At 39.5% G+C, this 17,609-nt stretch overlaps 2 protein-coding genes across 7 annotated transcripts in view; one reads left to right on the plus strand and one right to left on the minus strand.

The window, feature by feature from the left end:
• cyth3a (cytohesin 3a) overlaps nt 1-1,512 on the plus strand; it is a 33,220-nt gene extending 31,708 nt beyond the window's left edge. For all 4 annotated transcript variants that reach the window (XM_066663213.1, XM_066663211.1, XM_066663214.1 and 1 more), the window contains one exon: nt 4-1,512. In XM_066663213.1, the coding sequence (XP_066519310.1) occupies nt 4-76 (73 nt within the window). In that variant the 3' untranslated portion in view covers nt 77-1,512. The remainder of the gene's footprint in view (nt 1-3) is intronic.
• A 376-nt stretch (nt 1,513-1,888) lies between these two features.
• usp42 (ubiquitin specific peptidase 42) lies at nt 1,889-15,601 on the minus strand. 3 transcript variants are annotated; one of them, XM_066664860.1, is made up of 18 exons: nt 15,445-15,601; nt 12,841-13,084; nt 12,410-12,619; nt 12,206-12,316; nt 12,014-12,113; nt 10,636-10,703; nt 10,345-10,415; nt 10,106-10,188; nt 9,428-9,539; nt 9,172-9,312; nt 8,673-8,773; nt 8,412-8,550; nt 7,335-7,964; nt 6,763-6,845; nt 5,676-6,662; nt 4,229-4,491; nt 3,978-4,126; nt 1,889-3,178 (listed from the first exon to the last, which is right to left on the minus strand). In XM_066664860.1, the coding sequence occupies exons 2-18, from the start codon at nt 13,073-13,075 to the stop codon at nt 3,158-3,160; spliced, it is 3,504 nt and encodes a 1,167-aa protein (XP_066520957.1). In that variant the 5' UTR covers nt 13,076-13,084; nt 15,445-15,601; the 3' UTR covers nt 1,889-3,157. The 3 variants fall into 3 exon arrangements, with proteins under 3 accessions (XP_066520957.1, XP_066520959.1, XP_066520960.1); XM_066664862.1 differs by lacking the exon at nt 15,445-15,601 and adding an exon at nt 14,948-15,240; XM_066664863.1 differs by lacking the exon at nt 15,445-15,601 and adding an exon at nt 13,881-13,971.
• Between the last annotated feature and the right edge of the window lie 2,008 nt (nt 15,602-17,609).

The raw sequence follows: 17,609 nt of genomic DNA on the forward strand, positions 1-17,609 counted from the left end.
CAGGGCCAGCATCAGCAGGGACCCATTCTATGAAATGCTGGCGACCAGAAAGCGGCGGGTGGCCACTAAGAAGTGAGAGCGGAATGACCTCTGCCAGACTATTTGCTCTAATGGAGAATCTGCCGGCTGCTTGTCCGCAGGGGTCCCTCTCTTAATGACTTTGGAAGCCCCTTAAAGCTGGAGGGGTTTACAAGTGGGGAACAGAGATATGTAGTTCTAGTATGAGTAAAGACAACACTCTTATGACTGGTGTATACCTCATTGTTATGTGCAGGTAAAACTGGACATGTGTCCTATTGGTATGGAAGAACAATGGACTGTAGATATTGTGTTGGGTGTTTGTTAGCCTTACCTCTCTGAAAGGATAGCTTTGATTTTAAAATAATTACTCTCTTGTACAGAACTGTAAAAATAACACCGACAGAAATGACATCCTGTCACTAAGAACGTCTAGAACCACCCTGCCCTCTGCTGGCTGACTATACTTTAATACTATGTAGATTTTTCCTGTTGGATTACTTTATACAGAGCAATGTTCCAACTGGATTATTGCCATCTGATCATTCAGAGAGGTTTAGCAGTAAAACAGACAGGGCTTCCATTCTTTAATTGTTCTTGGATCATTTTATCGGTTCCAGGAGTGATTCAAATATCAGCGGGTGAATCAGGCGGTTAGGGAGACAGTGAGTGAATCAAAACTGACTAGAGTTACACACTACAAAAGACAGAACGAACTTCTGTGCTTTTAGATCATAGATATGATGAGGTAAATCAGCAGGAGGGGTTGGTTTAAGATGTTGAAAATGTAAAGTTTTAGAATATACCAAGATCTGGAAACTCATGAAAACTCTAGATGATCATTCTACATTTCGGAGGCTCAATTAATCGTAGGTTTATGTCCATTGTGAATCAACGAAAGGCAAAAATAAATAAATAAATAAAAAAAATGATGCATCAAATTGTTACGAAAGTGTTTTAAGTGAAGAATTTCCACCTGCTCTTGTCTTTTGTTGGTCTGTGTATGAAGCCTTAACATATTTTAATCCAGTTCTTTATATATTTTTTTTATTTAAAATTATATTACTTTTAAAAAGCCCATAATTGAATATGACCAGTTGACCATTTCATCTCAGCGACATTTGTGTAAGTAAATAATCCTGACCCTTCAGCAAAAAATGCTTCAGTCTGTTAGCTATGATAATAATGCTTGAGTTTAAATCTCAAATGATGTGAACAGTTGAACTTTGTTGGTAACTTGCTACAAAACAAAGCTGAGAAAAGATAGATGATAAAAGATGAGACAAAAAAAGTAAGTATATCATCATCATATACAATTCAGTGAAGAGCAGGAAAGGAAGGTTTCTTACTAATTAATAGTAGTTTCCAAAGTGTGTGTGTGTGTGTTTGGGGGCAGGCGGATGAGTAATAAAGCATGTCACTTGTAATAATTGCATTGTAAAATGTCATTTGTGATTTTAACTTATTGGGTTTTTTTTTTTTTTCCAATAAGAAATTTTGTATTATAATTTTATTATTTTCTCTTTTGAATGTTTCAAATAAATTCCCATGGAATCTGGAAACAAATGACAAAAGTGTGTGTGTGTGTTGAATAGAGAGTCTTTTGGGATGGGGTGCTGCAGAAACATTTAGGTGAACCACTGAATAATAGTTTGAAGCTTCTGAAACCTGAAGTGCAAAAAATAAATCGATCGCTCCATCTGTAAATAGACGACAACCAAAAACGACCTCAGTGTAAATGCAAAATATGAAAAAAGGCTTAACAATAGCCCATGAAAACACTAACATGCAGTGAAAGATAAAATCATGCTTGTCTTTTTTTTTTTTTTTTTTTTTTTTTTTAATCCAAAAGGTGAGGACAGTCCTCGCCCTATACAAATCCAAACACTCAACCCATCATCTTGTTTACATATCCATTCACCCCAACAAAAATTCTGTAAACATACTGAGAGAAAATATTACAATTGTAGACATTAAGGCCTTTTCCCTCAATCAGTATATAATGTACAATGTATAAATTTATTTTGACATGCTACAGTTAAATGTATTAAGAATTGAATATACCATTTTTACTTCCTTTTGCTGAAAAAAGGGGGAGGGGTATTCACATGTTGAAACATGGCCTACGTTTATGCTGAGTGATTTATACTAAAAGAAGTGTCTATACTGAACTCCTGATACAGGACTGAAAACATAACTGATAGTACAGTTGAACTTAAAACTCATTCACAGTATTTTTGACAAAGAAATTATTTAAAAATAAACAAGGAAAAAAAAAAACCTCTCTCACAGCCATACATACAACGCAATAAGAATTTTATCGTATGTTTGCAAAGGGCGGGAGGTGACAACAAAAACAGGAAAAAGGAGAATAATGCCACAAGATGGTTCTAGGAGAATTCCATGTTCAAGATCTTGAGCTTGAAAGATGTTACACAAAGGAGGGGTGTGTGTATGGGAGGGGTGGCATAATGGGGTGGAAGGCTTTGAAAGCAAAGCAAAACGACAAAAGATGTCCTCAAGTGTGTCCAGGTTAACTGTGGTGTAAGTGCACACGTAGCAACAGCAAAGTCTGCTCCGTTGAGATAGTTCTAAACAGATATGTGAGAACGGTGACATCATAAGCTTGCAGCCGGGAGACGGGTAGTCTTTCTCCTCTTATGCAGCATGTTCATTTGAGTTTCCCTCTCCAGGTAACACGTCCTTAAAGGGAGAATTCGTCTCATCTTCACAAGTGAGAAAGTCCTGAGTCTTTGTCTGAGCAGCAATTCTGATGTTAAAGCTCCAGGCTTTTTCTTCTGTTTTACTTGTATATATTAATTATACTTTTTTCAGCTTGTAAAGAATGATTTTTTAAAAAATCTTTAAATTAAAGAAAAAATCTTAAAAACATTTTTGTGATAAAAATACAGTATGTTGTTAAAGCACCCTTTCAGTTTTAAGAAGCTCATTCTGAAGCTGTAGAGCTCTCTTGTTCTAAGTTTGTGGCCATGTCTTCACAAAAACACATTGTGTATTAACAGATTACAATGTGTATTAACAGAATACAAATCATATGTCTTTAGTACTTTAATTATGCAATGCTTTAAAATACCATCAAAGACATTCATCTTGGGATTGAATGAGGATTGTTGTCACTTTACTGGAGATTTGCAGGTCCCTGTGGAAACCAGAGGTGGTTAAGTGATGCACTGGTCAACGTGACCACCTCGTTTCTACATTCACTGTCCATCCTCACAGCTCTACTGACGATAGAGGAGCACTTGTAGGCCTACAATTACAAATTGTAGTCTATCTGTTGCTCTGCATACTTAGTTTGCCCCCTTTCACCCAGTTCTCCATTGCTCAGGACCACCACAGAGCAGGTATGATTTTCATGATGGATCGTTCTCAGCTCTTCAGTGACTGATAAGGTGGCGGTGTGTTATTCTGTTTTGTGTTCATACAAGTGGATCAGACACAGCAGGGCTGCTGCAGTTTTTTTTCTAACCCCTCAGTTTCACTGCTAGACTGAAAATAGTTCACCAATTAAAAGATATCCTGTGAGTGGACACAGTGTTTAAAAACTATTCCTATTCATAACAGCTCAACACACACTTCCACAGTGTCACTGCAGCGCTGATAATGATCAACCACCCAAATCATAACTGCTCTATGGTGGTTCTGTGGGGTTCCTGACCACTGAAGGACAGGGTGAAAGGTGGCAAACAACGTATGCAGAGCAGCATATGAACTCCAATTTGAAATTGTAGAGCTAAAGTCCTCCTGTAGGGTCAGTGAAGCTGAGAAAATTGGCAGTGAGTGTAGAAACAAGGAGGTGGTCATAATATTATCTGTGAATATTGCAATATATATTTTGCCAAATTGCCCACATTAACTGTTTTCTGTATATGGTGATAGTAATCAATTCAATAACATTACAGTACAAAGCATGATTTCTATGACAGATTTATACTTACATCTCCATGGCACATAGTGCCTGTCTCTCCATGCTGTCCTGCATTGCCATCGCTGTTTGTGGAAGTGTGGTTCAAGTGTTTGTATTTCACTTGATCGTCCATGCCATTGTGGCAGAATCCATGAACACTTCCATTGTAATGTCTTAGGTCTGCAGTACAATACATACATTTTTTCCCTCTATCTTAATGATATTTTACATTAAAAAAACATCAAATTACAATATCTCTTTTAAAAAGGGTGTGTTATGCACCTGAGTGACCACTGAGTTGTGGATATTCCTCAATCCGTGCTTGTTTGTTGCTGTGAGGAGGCAGCTCTAGCTCAGAGGTGTGTCGGCGCTTGCGGCTCCCGCTCTCGTTAGGACTCTTGGCTTTCCGGTCCTGCTCGTCCGAGCTGTGGGTGGAGGAGCACCGCCTTTTCTCCTCATCCCTCCTCTTCTTTTTCTTTTTCTTCTTTTTGTGGTGCCTGGAGCCGTTGTCTTCGCTCCTGTCAGAGACATCCCGTTCAGAAGTCCTTCAGGATTAAACACATTTTTATTTAGTTCTTAGATGGAAAACACAGGCAAACTTTTGAGCATATGGTCACAATGAAATTTACAACTGGGTTGGTTCTGTAGCTGTTCTTTCGACTCACAGACATAAGGCAGCTTGACACTCAGTTCCACGCAACAGGCATTTAAAGCAGTTGCTGCTGATAATGTGTATTTGTCACTTCTATGACAAGAGCAAAACAACTACGTACGTTAAAGAAACACTACATAATATTTTCACCTTAAACAAAAAATGTTAGCTTCAAAATCACTGTGATGCACCACCTCAGTGTAATAGGGAGCTTAGAGCCTCTGTCATTCCTACTGCAGGTTCAGCACTGCAGAAACTGCACTATGCAACTTTTGGAGGAGGGTAGGAAATGACTCCCTCCCCCAACCTACTGATTTCAGTACAGTGCTCTATAAATTAATTTCACTGGGGGTGCCCCAGGTGCAAAAACCCCCAAATCATACCTACTGTTCCTTAAATTAACAAGTTACATAGTGAAGTTTCTGCAGTGCTGAGCATGGCGTGGCAACGACAGAGGCTCTGTTCTCCCTATTACAAGTCAGTAAAGCCTCACAATGTTCCTTTGAAACTGTTTTGCTCTTGTCATTGAAGTGATATTAACGCACATTATCAGCAACTGCTTTAAATGTTTGCTGTGTGGAACTGAGAGTCATATTAAGATGTCTTACAGCAAAAGCTGATCTGTGAGTCAGAAGAACAGCTACAGAACTAGAGTTCCTTTAATACAGGACTGGATCTTGATTATAGCTGAAACTGGTGAATGAACATATGCCCTCATTAGTACTCATACTTATGTTCCAGACTGGCACTGTGTCAGAAACTGTGCCCTTTTTACTATATAGTGCATTATTTGGGGTCCTGCCATCTTGTAGTGGTGTCCGAATACATAGTGGACTATTTTCAGTGCACTCAAACAATCCCACAATGCTCCGCCAAAGATAGTGTGCAACAAATGTGCACTAGCTGATAGATAGTAGATTCCCACGAGGCACTGAGATGTATGGTTAATAATCTGCATGAGATGTCCGAATTCGTTTACTACCCTCCTAAATTAAGTTCCCTATAATAGTGCACTGTACAGTAAGAAATGTAGGGAATAGTGAATAGAGAGCTAGTTTCTTTAAAATCTTCACTCACCTTTGCTTGTCTTTGTTCCTCTTTTTCTTTGACTTCTTATGCTTCTTGGCTGGGTTCTCCTCAGAAGCCTCGTCTTCCTCCAACAAGCACCTTTTCCCTGTTGACGTTCTGGATTCTGGGCTAATGGAGTGGTGGGATGGGGGTTTGGCTTTGGAGCTGCTCTCCTCTACACTGTAGTGCCTCCTGTCACGACCATTCTCGGTGGCATGTCGCCAGTGGCTGGAGCCCCCATCCCAGTAGTGGTGTCCAGAGAAGCGTGAGTGAGCGTCATAGGCATTGGGCTGAACCCTTCTGTCTCGGTCCCAATCTCGATCCCAGCTACGCTCTTCCCTGCCTCTTTTGCGGTGGTAGTGGTGGTCCCTGTGGTAGTAACCACGTCTGTCTTTGTCCCAGGATCTACCCGCCAATCGTTCTCGGTAGTGCCTCTCTCTACTGAGGGAGCGCTCCCTGGGTGGACGGTAGTCTTTGTCTAGCCTATGGCCGTATCCATATCGCTCTCTGCTCCTGTCCTCTCGCTCTCGGTAATGTCTGTGCCTCTCCTTGTCTCGTTCCCTGTCCTTTATGGTGGCCGAAACATGAGGCTGGTCCAAATTTCTGTTGCAATTTCTCTCACGCTCTTCAACTGTTCTCTTTTCTTCTCGAGAGCCAGGTCTATCCAATCGTGACAATTTTGTGTCTTCTTTGCTATCTCCTGTAATGTTCCTTGCAGCTTCAGGTGATGCCTTCGGTCCATTTGGAACCATGTCTCCATTGTTCACTCTGAGACTAAGACTGGCCTCGTTGGGCTGAGAAGGCCCGGACTCCATAACGTCCGTTAAGGCTGTCTGAGTGTCAGATGTCTCATCTGCTGGTTTAGTCAGCGTTTCTACAGCTGATTCCGCAGCAAGTGGAGGTGAAGATCTTGGGTGCGCTGCATCTAGCAGAATTTCAGCCCTTTCAGACACCGCAAGAGGAGAAAGTGGATGATCTGGACTCACAGGCTTGGAGCTGAACACAGGAGAAAAAAATAGAAAAGATTTGTGTTTGTCTCCTATGCTGTGGCATATTTTAATATTAAAACATCTGACTGAGCAAAGCTGGTGATTACCATGCCACACTAGGTTTAGGCTGGGTGTCCAGACCATTAGAAGGGTTGATGGTGGAAGATGAAGAAGATATACTTCCTGTAGCCTGAAGAACATCAAAATCAAAATCAGCCACTCATATGTACTTCACTTTCAGTTAAAGGAACAGTAGGTAAGATTTGTGGTTTTTGCTCTTAGGGCTCCCCCTAGTGTAATTCATTTTTACAGCACTACTGAAACCAACAGTTGGGAGGGGGTGGGATTCTACCCTCCTCCAAAAGATACATGGTGCAGTTTTTTGCCGTGCTAAGCTCGTGCAGCAATGGCAGAAGCTCTGTTCTACCTATTACAGGTCAGTGAAGCATCACAATGATTTTGAGTCTGTAATTTAGCCACTTAGCCAACAGAGATTAAAAAATGCAAAGGAAAAATTTTGTTGTATGTTATAAAATGACAATATATTTAAGTTTATGTTTCAAATAGACACTTCAATGGACACTTAAATAAATTACATTTTCAAAAAAGGCAACAAGCCATAATTAAATCTGAGATGCTATTTTATAGCAAATTATTATAGATTATAATTATTTCATACCTTATCAGCATGTTTGCAGCCATTGACTTTGTGATGTCCATTTTGAGCACTAGTAACATGTCCATTTTCATGCATGTGCATCAGAGAGAAGCTGTTAGAGCCATTGGTTTTGGGGGTAAGCGAGCTGGAGCTATGGGATGGGGCACTTTTCACCCCAACTTTCCCATTAGCTGACTTGGCAGCACTGTAAGTCTTTGCAGTACCATTGTCCAAAACTCCTCCCTCCTGGTCAGACTCGTCGGACGACTCCTCATCATATGGAACCAGGAAAGCAGTTCTGTTGTGACTGGCAGATGTACCGTTTACCTGCGCATGGTGGTGGAGGTCTGAGGTAGATTGTGATGAAGAGGACGATGGCTGTGAGTGAGTGTGAGAGGCTGAGGATGAAAAGAAGCCTGGGCATGACTTAGGCCTCACTGTCTTTCCTTGGCCAATGAGGAAAGTCAGCTTGGGCCTCTTTGATGGCTCAGAGATGCTTGAAGGTCGGACGAGTTGATGAGATGAGGAGGAAGAAGAGGCAGACAGACTGGAGCCCGTTTTGGTCATGCCGCTGCTAAAACTGCTGCTGCTGGGCTTTGAGCCACTGAGGTACTCCTTCGAGGAGCCATTCCCATTTACATAGGAGTTATTCTACAAAATAAACATAAGTGCTTGTTAAGGACAAGATAGAACCCTAAATTATCAGTTAAAATTACTGGTACCCTTTAAAGATTTATAAATGGTTTAGAATCTGTTCATAATTGGAAATAAATTAGATTGTAGACACATTAAAAGACCTTTATGATCATTATATAATGTTATATAATAATATATAGAGAAAAACTAAATACACAGAAGTTGTGCTTGCCCTGGAATTGCCCTAGTGGCTGAGTAACAGTAACAGCTGCCTTAAAATTTGGCCAGATTAAGGTATCTCAGTAGACAGCATATTTAATGTATCTAAAAACTGGAGCAGGCTACATGTTGGGTGCGTGCACACTATGATGCAAAATGCTTTCTATGTAGACAGCTCAATAGGTTTTGGGACAGACCCAAAGTCTTTAGTGTAAAATGGTCTACAGAATGTTGTAGCTGTACCTTTAACATCTCTGGAGGAAGTTGTGGACCAATAAAGGAGGTATACTGAGGCCCGTTCATCTTGGGAGTCGCAACTGGGCGAGGGGATGACTGGCCGTTCACCTGGTTAAACTCGCCACAATTTTTCAACTCTGACGTCCTAAACAATAAATTAGAGGATGGGGAAAGATGTTTACAATAGTCATTTTCCATATGGATATTTATCAGCAGAATATCATTATTTAAAAATCCACTTAAGCCTCATTGAATCAACAAGCCTACCTGATGTAGAAAAGCAAGTATGCCTGCTGGTTCAGCACAGACCTTATGTCAGTGACAGACACTAAGGCATCATTCATTTGATACCACTGGCCATTGCATGCCTGAAACAAATGAGCACAGATTGTCTTTGATATTCAACTCATTACTGATAGTCAGTCCTATAGCTATATATGTGCAATGTATACAGTAACATACTGATCCTCTTATACCAATGTGACATGCACCACACCCACATGAGCATCACTGCAGTGCTACGAATGATCCCCCAAATAATATCTACTCTGTGGTGGTCCTTACCACTGAACAACATAATGGAAGGGGGCTAATAAAGTATGCAGAACCAGAGACAGACTACAGTCACTAAATGTAGAACTAAAATACAAATCTATGGTAAATGAAGCTGAGAAATGGATAATGAATGTAGAAACAAGGAGATGGCATTAGTGTTATGGCTAATAAGTGCATATACATATATATTAAGGGTTAAGGCAAAACTAACCTTTACATAGCAGTAGTAGTGGCCAGCATGGCAGCTAAAGCCAGAGTGGACTAGCACAGCGTACAGTCCGTACAGTTGTGGCTCCCCATGAGACTGGGACATGAAAGGGCGCATGTCTAGATACTCTGAGTATCTCACATCCTGTGCAGGGGGGAAAACATAGTACAGCTTGTCAGTACATTTTTGCATGCTTTTATATATTTACATCATACTACATAATTGATTAAAAACATATAAGCCTGATTTATGACCATACCTTTGCAATTTTGCCTCCAGTGAAGTTAGAAAATCTCTTCAGAGATATAGTAAGCACATTGGAGGTGCGATGAATGGTAAGTCTCTTCGAGGCTTGAACCATTTTCTTACATCTATAAGAAGAACAGAGAACACAACGAGGTGCATATTGAAATTACAGATTCTGAAAGACAATAGATTCAGTCTCTCGATTAAATAGTTGTATATGAAAGAGCACACAATGTTGCACTCACAGAGCTGAACAAGGTCATCGTGTGATAATGAACAGGAATACAAAGAATAAATCTGGAATATATTTTTATGTCTTGTCTACCCCAGGGATATATATTCACTACTTTTAGTAAGGGAAAATAATTGTACGTTATTGTATATTATTTGTAAATTTTAAAGCTGCGTTGATTTCATTAGCCCAATTTCATCTCCAGGACTTATAACATGTTGTTTTTCTTTTACTGAGTTCTATAATTAAATATTACAAATATTCACATCTCCTTTAAATTTACATTACATCCTCTTCTTCAGAAGAACACAACTGGACTTTAACACCACTGCTGTACCTTTAAAGGTGTTACACTGTTTGTAACTTTAGAAACTATAATGTACTTTTACTGTACCTTTTTTCTGAGAGTGTGCAGCAGACAACTAAAGGATGTTCATATGCTGTTTATGTGACACTTACTTGGTGCACTTGTATGCATTGTCCCCATCAAGTTGCTCAGGCTTAACAAATTGCTCAAGAGCTTTAGTAATGGTCGGGGCAGTCTGCAAGACAGAACAACAGTTTAGCTACTACTTCTGTCACACTGGCCTGTATGGAATTTTTTTAAACTCAGACATTGTGCGGGCAGGTTACATTACACATTTAATCTTTTAGGAATACTAGGAGATGTTTTCAAACCAACCAAAACCTGCTGTTACCTTAATATCCAGTGCAATATCCAAATACGGGTCAAAGGTGTCAGAAACAGCTTTGCAATTTAGACATTTCACTATGAAATGAGGAAAAAAAAATCATTATGATCCTCATCAGGATCCTCATAAAGAAAGTCTGAGTTTCCTAAATGCACGTTTTACGACAATTAATCATCGGCTGGGAACATCACTATAAACACATATCATAAAACACAAGCAATATATTAATGGTTATCACTCAGACTTTAAAGAAAACATGATCTAGTTTAATTAACTTATACAAATTATTTAACTCACCTCTGGATCTCAAATAACCCCCAAAGATCTGATGGATAAGACTGGTTGCCTGTGTTTGCCTGTCCACTCTGAAAAAATGAAAATGTCAAAAATGGATCAGAGACATCATATGATGTATAGTTTTGATTATTAAAATTCATCCAATTTATAATACAATTTTAAAGATTGCATAAGAGCAAGTCTCTCATAAATCAAAATGTATCCTTTAGTGCATAGTTAAATAGATGTACATACAATTTTGAAATATGACGCAAAAATAATGGATTTTGAGCAAGTCTAGGTTTAATAAGCCAGTTTACAACAATCTCTGTCTGAGATTCAGCTTCAAAAGCAACTGTTAAACCAATTTGTTTTACTTGCAATATAAGCATATTCAGAATTATGCTTGATGTACCATTCTATTAGTACTAGTGCAATGGTTCTCAAACTGTGGGATGTGGTATGCCAGAGGACATCTTTTTTCTACACTCACTGAAAAAAGTATTTTCATAATTCTGTTTAAATAAAATGTATTACATTTTACATTAAAAAAGTATCCACAATAAAGAATACTACTGCTCCAGTTTCCAAATCTCAAGGAACATCCTCCCACCCTAGCTTGTGGACTACAGAAGCAGGTAAACCATACAAAATTGGTGAAAAAACTTGTTCACCACTTGCCAAAGAGATGACAAGACCAAGTACCATAACAAAAATGGGTGCTGAGCCAGATCTGCATTTAAAACTTACTGATTTAGTCACATCAGCTGTACGACTAGGCTTAGGTCTTTTACTAAAATGGTAACTGTACCAGCACTTTCTTTCAAAACAAAAATCGTAAAAAGCTGGACCCTGACTCTCGCTGCAGGAAGCGATGAAAAGCCAAGTAAAACATGGTTAGCCCCAGAAGCATCTTACAAGTTGTGCTACTTTGTCAAATTGTGCTACCATAGTGCACATTTATAGGTTCAGAGGCCTAAATAAAACATGAGGTAAGATATTCTGAGCACCATATAAGGAAATGTTCCCAAATGAGGTATAGGCAGGTTATGTGTATAGCCTAAGTCAATGTCTGAGGATAAAGATAATAAATCATTTGTACTATTTTGTAAATTTAGATTAAGCATGTACAGTTTTGGAACATTCAAGCACATATTAACAGCTATACCCATAAAGTAACCAAGGAAAACAGAATGAAAACATGAAAAATAATGAGTCTGATCATAGGTGTCATTATAAAGGCTGTTTTATAACATGAAAAACAATATTTTGAGAAAATGAGTGATGGCTTCTTTACCTATGACACCTGTTACCTAATAATTGCAATATTTTAGAATTTCCTGTCATTTCCTCACAATTCAAAAGACTTTTAAAAATATTATGGTTCACACGGACTTACTTAATTGCAGGCAGGCAGGATCTTTGCATAGCATCCACTGTGTACCGCAAGAATTCATGCGCATCTTCTTGACTCCCATAGCGGAAATGTTTCGCAATCCCTAAAGGATAAATATAAAGGACCCATTTACCAATGCCTGCATCTAAGTAGGAGAAGTATTACATTCTCACTTATCGGAAGGTGCCAGCTTACTTTTCAGTTCATTCAACACGCCAATGGGCTTGATGACATTTCCCGAGTTGGCAAACACCTGGGTAATGTGGTTTTGCATTGTACACATCATGCAAAATCCTGGTTCATGACCTTTGAGTAAATGAAAAACAGTGATCAGAAGCATTGCTAAATAAATCAGAATTAAGAAAGTTTGCAGCAAAACCATGATACATGATGACATACATGTTTTAGAATGCTCCCTCGACAGCAAATAATTGGCAAGAGGTGCAGTGTATGAAAGACACTGAAGAGCAGAATTGAGAAAACATGTATTGCCCAGGTTCTGGAGACCTGCTCCAACTCGATGGACTTGGTTCCACTTCAACTGGACACGTTCTGATGGAAACAGGACCTTCTGGGGCAGAGCTATTCCATCCCCACAGGCCATCACCACTGTAGAGAAATTGAGGCAGTTGCATTACATTTTGAGCCCTGTCTAGGAGTTTTATAAAGCAACACGGCTGCTAATAAGTTCAATTTTATTATATTTTAGGTAAACATGGTTTCTTAAACGTTTATTAACGTAATGCTTGACCTAAACTTATCATAGTAAAACATTAATACAAGACATGTAAATACAGAATTCTAGTAACATGAGATTGAAATGTACTTACCTGGCTCCTTGAGCCTCTCGGTCTGAAGAACTGTGTTGCTGCCGTACACAGCTGTGCCGATGCTGGGAGCCAAGCAGTTTGTTTTAGCCCTTGAGATCTCTGTAGCAGAAGAGCTTACACTCCAGCTTGAACTTCCACCATCCATCTCTCCAGTGAAAGGTGTCAGAGAGCTGGAGTACTGTGACCCTTCTGACTCAAGGTCAGACTTCTCTGAAGGCTTGTCAACTATTGTCATTGTTCATTTCTGTATATATATATATATAAAGAAAAAACACATATTTTAGAAAATGACATCATTTATTTTCATACTAGATTAAATAAAACACAATATACGCATTTATTTATTTATATAAATGTGATTAAACCAGGCAGGCCATTAAGAACAAATTACAAATTTACAATACATGCCTATGCCAGTTGAAAATATCAACTTCAAACTAAACTGAATATAAAACATTATTAGACTGGAGACGAATGTAAAGGATTGAACCATTTAAAAAAAAGTATACTTCTTTAAATGGTATTAAAAATATATTTAACTAAGTTTCAAAACACACACACACACATATATACATACACAGGATTGCTTATTTGAGTTTCAATACTGGTCAGAATATCAGAATATATGCATTGTTACAATTGTAACAGACAATTGAATCAAAGCACTATATATCAAAAATATCAAATTTATAAGATAGACTGACTTAGGGGGAAACTATGTGCAAGTAATAGCAAACAGTATATAGTATAGTAATAGTATTGCTCCCAAGCCCATGCAGCTACATTATACTTGCATTACGGTTTCTCTTGCAATGCCATCAGAGTCCTAAAGTCACACTCATTGAACAGTTTCTGCACTTCATGTCACAATATTATGTATAGCAGAATGTGAAAGCCCTCAGTTAACCTTGTCTTATTGAAATAAACAAGGCCTTCTGAGAGAAATACGTTTTTAATGCAGTTCCACTTATATTTTTCACAGCTTTCCAACTCTTATGAAAATATATATTTATTTATTTTTTTAATATATATGTACATACAACTTTTACTTTGCCCCATCCCAGGTTTTGCGGAGTGTCTCGAAGGCTTTAATGTCCATTTTTGTTTATTATATACAATCAAGTCGAGCTGTGAAAACCCTGGAAATATCTTCTTTGCATTCGTCTCTGTTATATTCAGAGTCAAGAGCATTAACAATCACAGATTCGTGCTTTTAGCGCAAGGTACAAAACGTCCCAACTTCTCTGGAACTGTGTTTGTATTTCCCGTAAATATTTGACCATGTGATGATAGTAGAACAGTGTTGAGAAACAAGGAGATTTGTGGGCTGTCTCGCTGAAACACGTGACTTGCAGGAAACGTAGTCGGGACGTCGACATTAGTGAAAGCCTAAGATTGAAACTTTAAACGGTGGAATTTATAGCAGCCACTCTGTTGTTTTATTACATTTGTTTTGGGGGACGTCAGATACCTCTTGGCGGGGAGAGAAGTTTCGTTTGAGCATAGGCTCGAGCAAAGCAACTTGAGCTGAACCTCAAATCGCTCCCTACTTCCTACAAAGTGCATCGCAGAAAACAAACGGGCTGCTAAACAAACTGGCTTTCAAAGTCAATTGTGTACTTGATGACGGAGAGGGAGCCCGGGTGCAGCCTATTGAAGAAAATAAATTGGCCTGTTTGGGTGCACATGTCGTTATTTCTTTGCCTACTCTGTACACTACATAGGGATTAGGGAGCCACTTGAGACACTTTGGCTAGCTAAAATAGCATTAGCTTTTATTATGAATGGCCAGGGCTGTCTCTCGCGGCCTCACCGCGCAGTCAGTTATATAATGAACTGAAAAGGTGCTCAGGACACCACACTGTTTAACGGAGAATTCACTTCACGCTCACTTCACTTGAAGAGAGTTTCATGGCGTGACTTGTGACCCATGCGCTGTCTGTCGTGTTACTACAAACGAAACGCCGCCTCCTCCCACCTCCGTCCGCCAATAACAGTTATCGTTAGCTCGCGAAGCTAGCGGAGGCTTTCGTGAACCATACAGGCCTCGGTTCCAAACCGGCAGAAAAACACGGAGCACTCACAACTGTGTATAACGTTACTGTACCTCTGTACCAGGAGAGGGACGGATTAGGGTGAGATGATTATGAAGCTGTACTCGGCTGTAATCTGTTGTTTGATACCGGGGACCGAGCGACGGCGCGTGGACCTGAACGCCATGGTAACGGCAAAACGTAACAATACAGATGGAACGCTGGGGGAGTTACGCGAGACAACAAGGGACTGGAGCATTCACACATGTTCACACAGAGCCCCCGTCCCGGATCTCGCGCGCTTTTCCCCATCCCCCGGCTCCAACAGCGCGACCTTTTTAAAACACCTGAGCGCACGAGCTGGAGGAGACCCGAATAGGAGGGGCTCGAGGATTTAAAATTCGCCGGCGTGCGGTTGGTCGAGGAAACGCTGGCCCCGCTCTCGCCATCAAATACAGAGCAGCGCTTTTCGGTAACACAGCGCGTTCAATCAGCCTCCCGACGGATGAGCGCGGGTAACGGAGCAAACCGAGCACACGCGCAGCACGTTAAAGTTAAAACAAAGGCCTACCTGTAATTTTATTGATAAGATTTAGTTGAGTTCGTCCATTCTAATATCCACAGAGCGTCCGGCGGTGAACAATGACGTAGTTACCCCACGGGTCCATCCGGGGAACTGCGCTCTCAGCCAATCAGCGGCGCCGTCGCCGAGTCGACATGGCGGAGTCCGCGGACGAGGGCACGTCCACAAATATGTCCGCGTTCAGGAGCGACACCGGCATAGTTTCAGCCCTTTTAGTCCACAAAGATTTGCATGGATTTAGAGCATAGATTATTCCTTTTTTAATCCAGCAAGCGAATTGACACAGCCCGGTTAATTTATGTTTTCATTCAGGCGTTTTTGGAAGCTGCTTTATTTCCCGTAAAGAGCCAGAGAGACTCGTTCAGAGGTGCAGGCGACACACCGCAAAAATTGGACCTTAATGTGCAGTTTAGGCTGTGTATTAGGGAAACACCTCGTTTAACCAGTCAGAAAATCTTTGAGGACACACAAGTGCACATCTAAAAGATCAAAATATAATACATAAACCAGCGAAGTGAACGGGGGTATTCAGCCAATCAGCATTTCTCACTTTAGCCCAGTAGTTCCCTGTCCTGGTGGGCCACTGCCCTGCATGTTGTAGTTTTCTCCTCGGAATATCACATGCACTTTAATGTCAGAGGGGGCTGTTGATGAGTTTATTAGATGCATCAGGTTTGAGCAGAAGAATATCTAAAATATAGAGCTGAGGGACATTCCTTTTAGACGGGTATCCAGTTATCTAGCTAACTCCATAAACCCAGCTTTGTGGAAGAGACTCCAGTTTTGGCACAATATTAGGAAAGAACTTTCAGAGTACTTCATCAAATTTAAAAGCAGAATCACTTGTGTGTCCAAAGTTCTCCAATTAAGTCTTGTGTGTGTGAAACATTCTCATCTATCAAAGCTACATGGGTGGGTGCATTTTATGGTGCTTGTTCAAAGATCAACTATGAATATATTGACCCAGAGCAATCTTACAGAAATTGAAAAAAAAAAAATAACCCTTCTGTGTCAATCACAAAATAGTGAAAATCAAACATCTTAAGCTAGGAATCCACTTTACTACGTTGAACAGTGAGAAACAAGGTTACATATTAATTGATCTCATGTGTACATATACTATATGTTTATAAACATGAATTACACTGATTATAATGCTCAGCCACAATACTGCCACCTGCATAATTTTTGCGTCCTATTGCATACTAATTTTTAAGTTTATTTTATTGTTAATTTTTTTTTAGTTTTAGTTATTATATTTGCTTTACTGCAGTTACTTCTTTAGTAGCCTTTATCACTTATACATCATTATACATTATTTACATCACTTATACATCAGTAATTATTTTGTTTTAGTTGCTCTTGTATTTTCTTGACTGCACTGTGAAAACATAATAAAGTTATCTGTTTATCAATCTATATTTTATTCAGTGGATGCAATCTGTAATAGTAAAAATATGAAGTGCACTTATATAGCAAGTTTATCTTTATGTTAAATATTTTTAAATATCTCATCATGGAAATTACATCCTAAACGTTTTCGCAATAGAGCCTAACTCTGGGTGACTGTGAGGAGTTTGGTGTGTTCTCCATGTGTCTGCATGGGTTTCCTCTGGGTGCTCCGTTTTCCTTCCACGGTCCAAAATCACACGTGAATAGCGGTTACAGACAACGAATGAATGAATGTTTGGAAATTAACAGTAATGTCCGAAACAACACAACCACTTGACTGTTTTGGAAATACAGGTTGTACCAAAATGGCCACTTACTATAATGCAGTCAATGCTTGTATGTGCACAAGTGAAGAATGTGTGTACCAAGCGCATGTGTCTAAATGTTATTGCATAAAATTGGGGTCAAAACAATCTAGAAGGTTCATGTAGATACAATACATTAGGCAACATGTAAAATGTTTTGTCATGTTAGCATGACCAAAAACACACAGGTTTTTTAAATGTCTCGGCCAACAGGAGGCCTCAAATCCAGATATTATGTGGCTGACGGTAGGAAGAGGGTGGAGTGGGCCCTATGTGAAGTAATGGATTGGCATAAGATATTTTACATCTTGTGTATGATTATAATTATATATGACTATTGCTCAAATATTTAGAACAAACCAAAAAAAGTTATATTATGCCCTGTTCCAGTTTTTG

The sequence above is a fragment of the Hoplias malabaricus genome, chromosome 3, assembly GCF_029633855.1.
Source record: "Hoplias malabaricus isolate fHopMal1 chromosome 3, fHopMal1.hap1, whole genome shotgun sequence".
Taxonomy (NCBI): domain Eukaryota; kingdom Metazoa; phylum Chordata; class Actinopteri; order Characiformes; family Erythrinidae; genus Hoplias; species Hoplias malabaricus.

What these genes read in the sequence shown, in the direction of transcription:
- usp42 (XM_066664860.1), bottom strand. Translation starts at nt 13,075, where the DNA reads ATGACAATAGTTGACAAGCCTTCAGAGAAGTCTGACCTTGAGTCAGAA. An exon ending in CCTAAACCTAGTGTGGCATG is followed by an intron (nt 6,663 to 6,762) that starts GTAATCACCAGC and finishes TCCTGTGTTCAG; the next exon opens with CTCCAAGCCTGTGAGTCCAG. An exon ending in ACAACTCAGTGGTCACTCAG is followed by an intron (nt 4,127 to 4,228) that starts GTGCATAACACA and finishes ATTGTACTGCAG; the next exon opens with ACCTAAGACATTACAATGGA.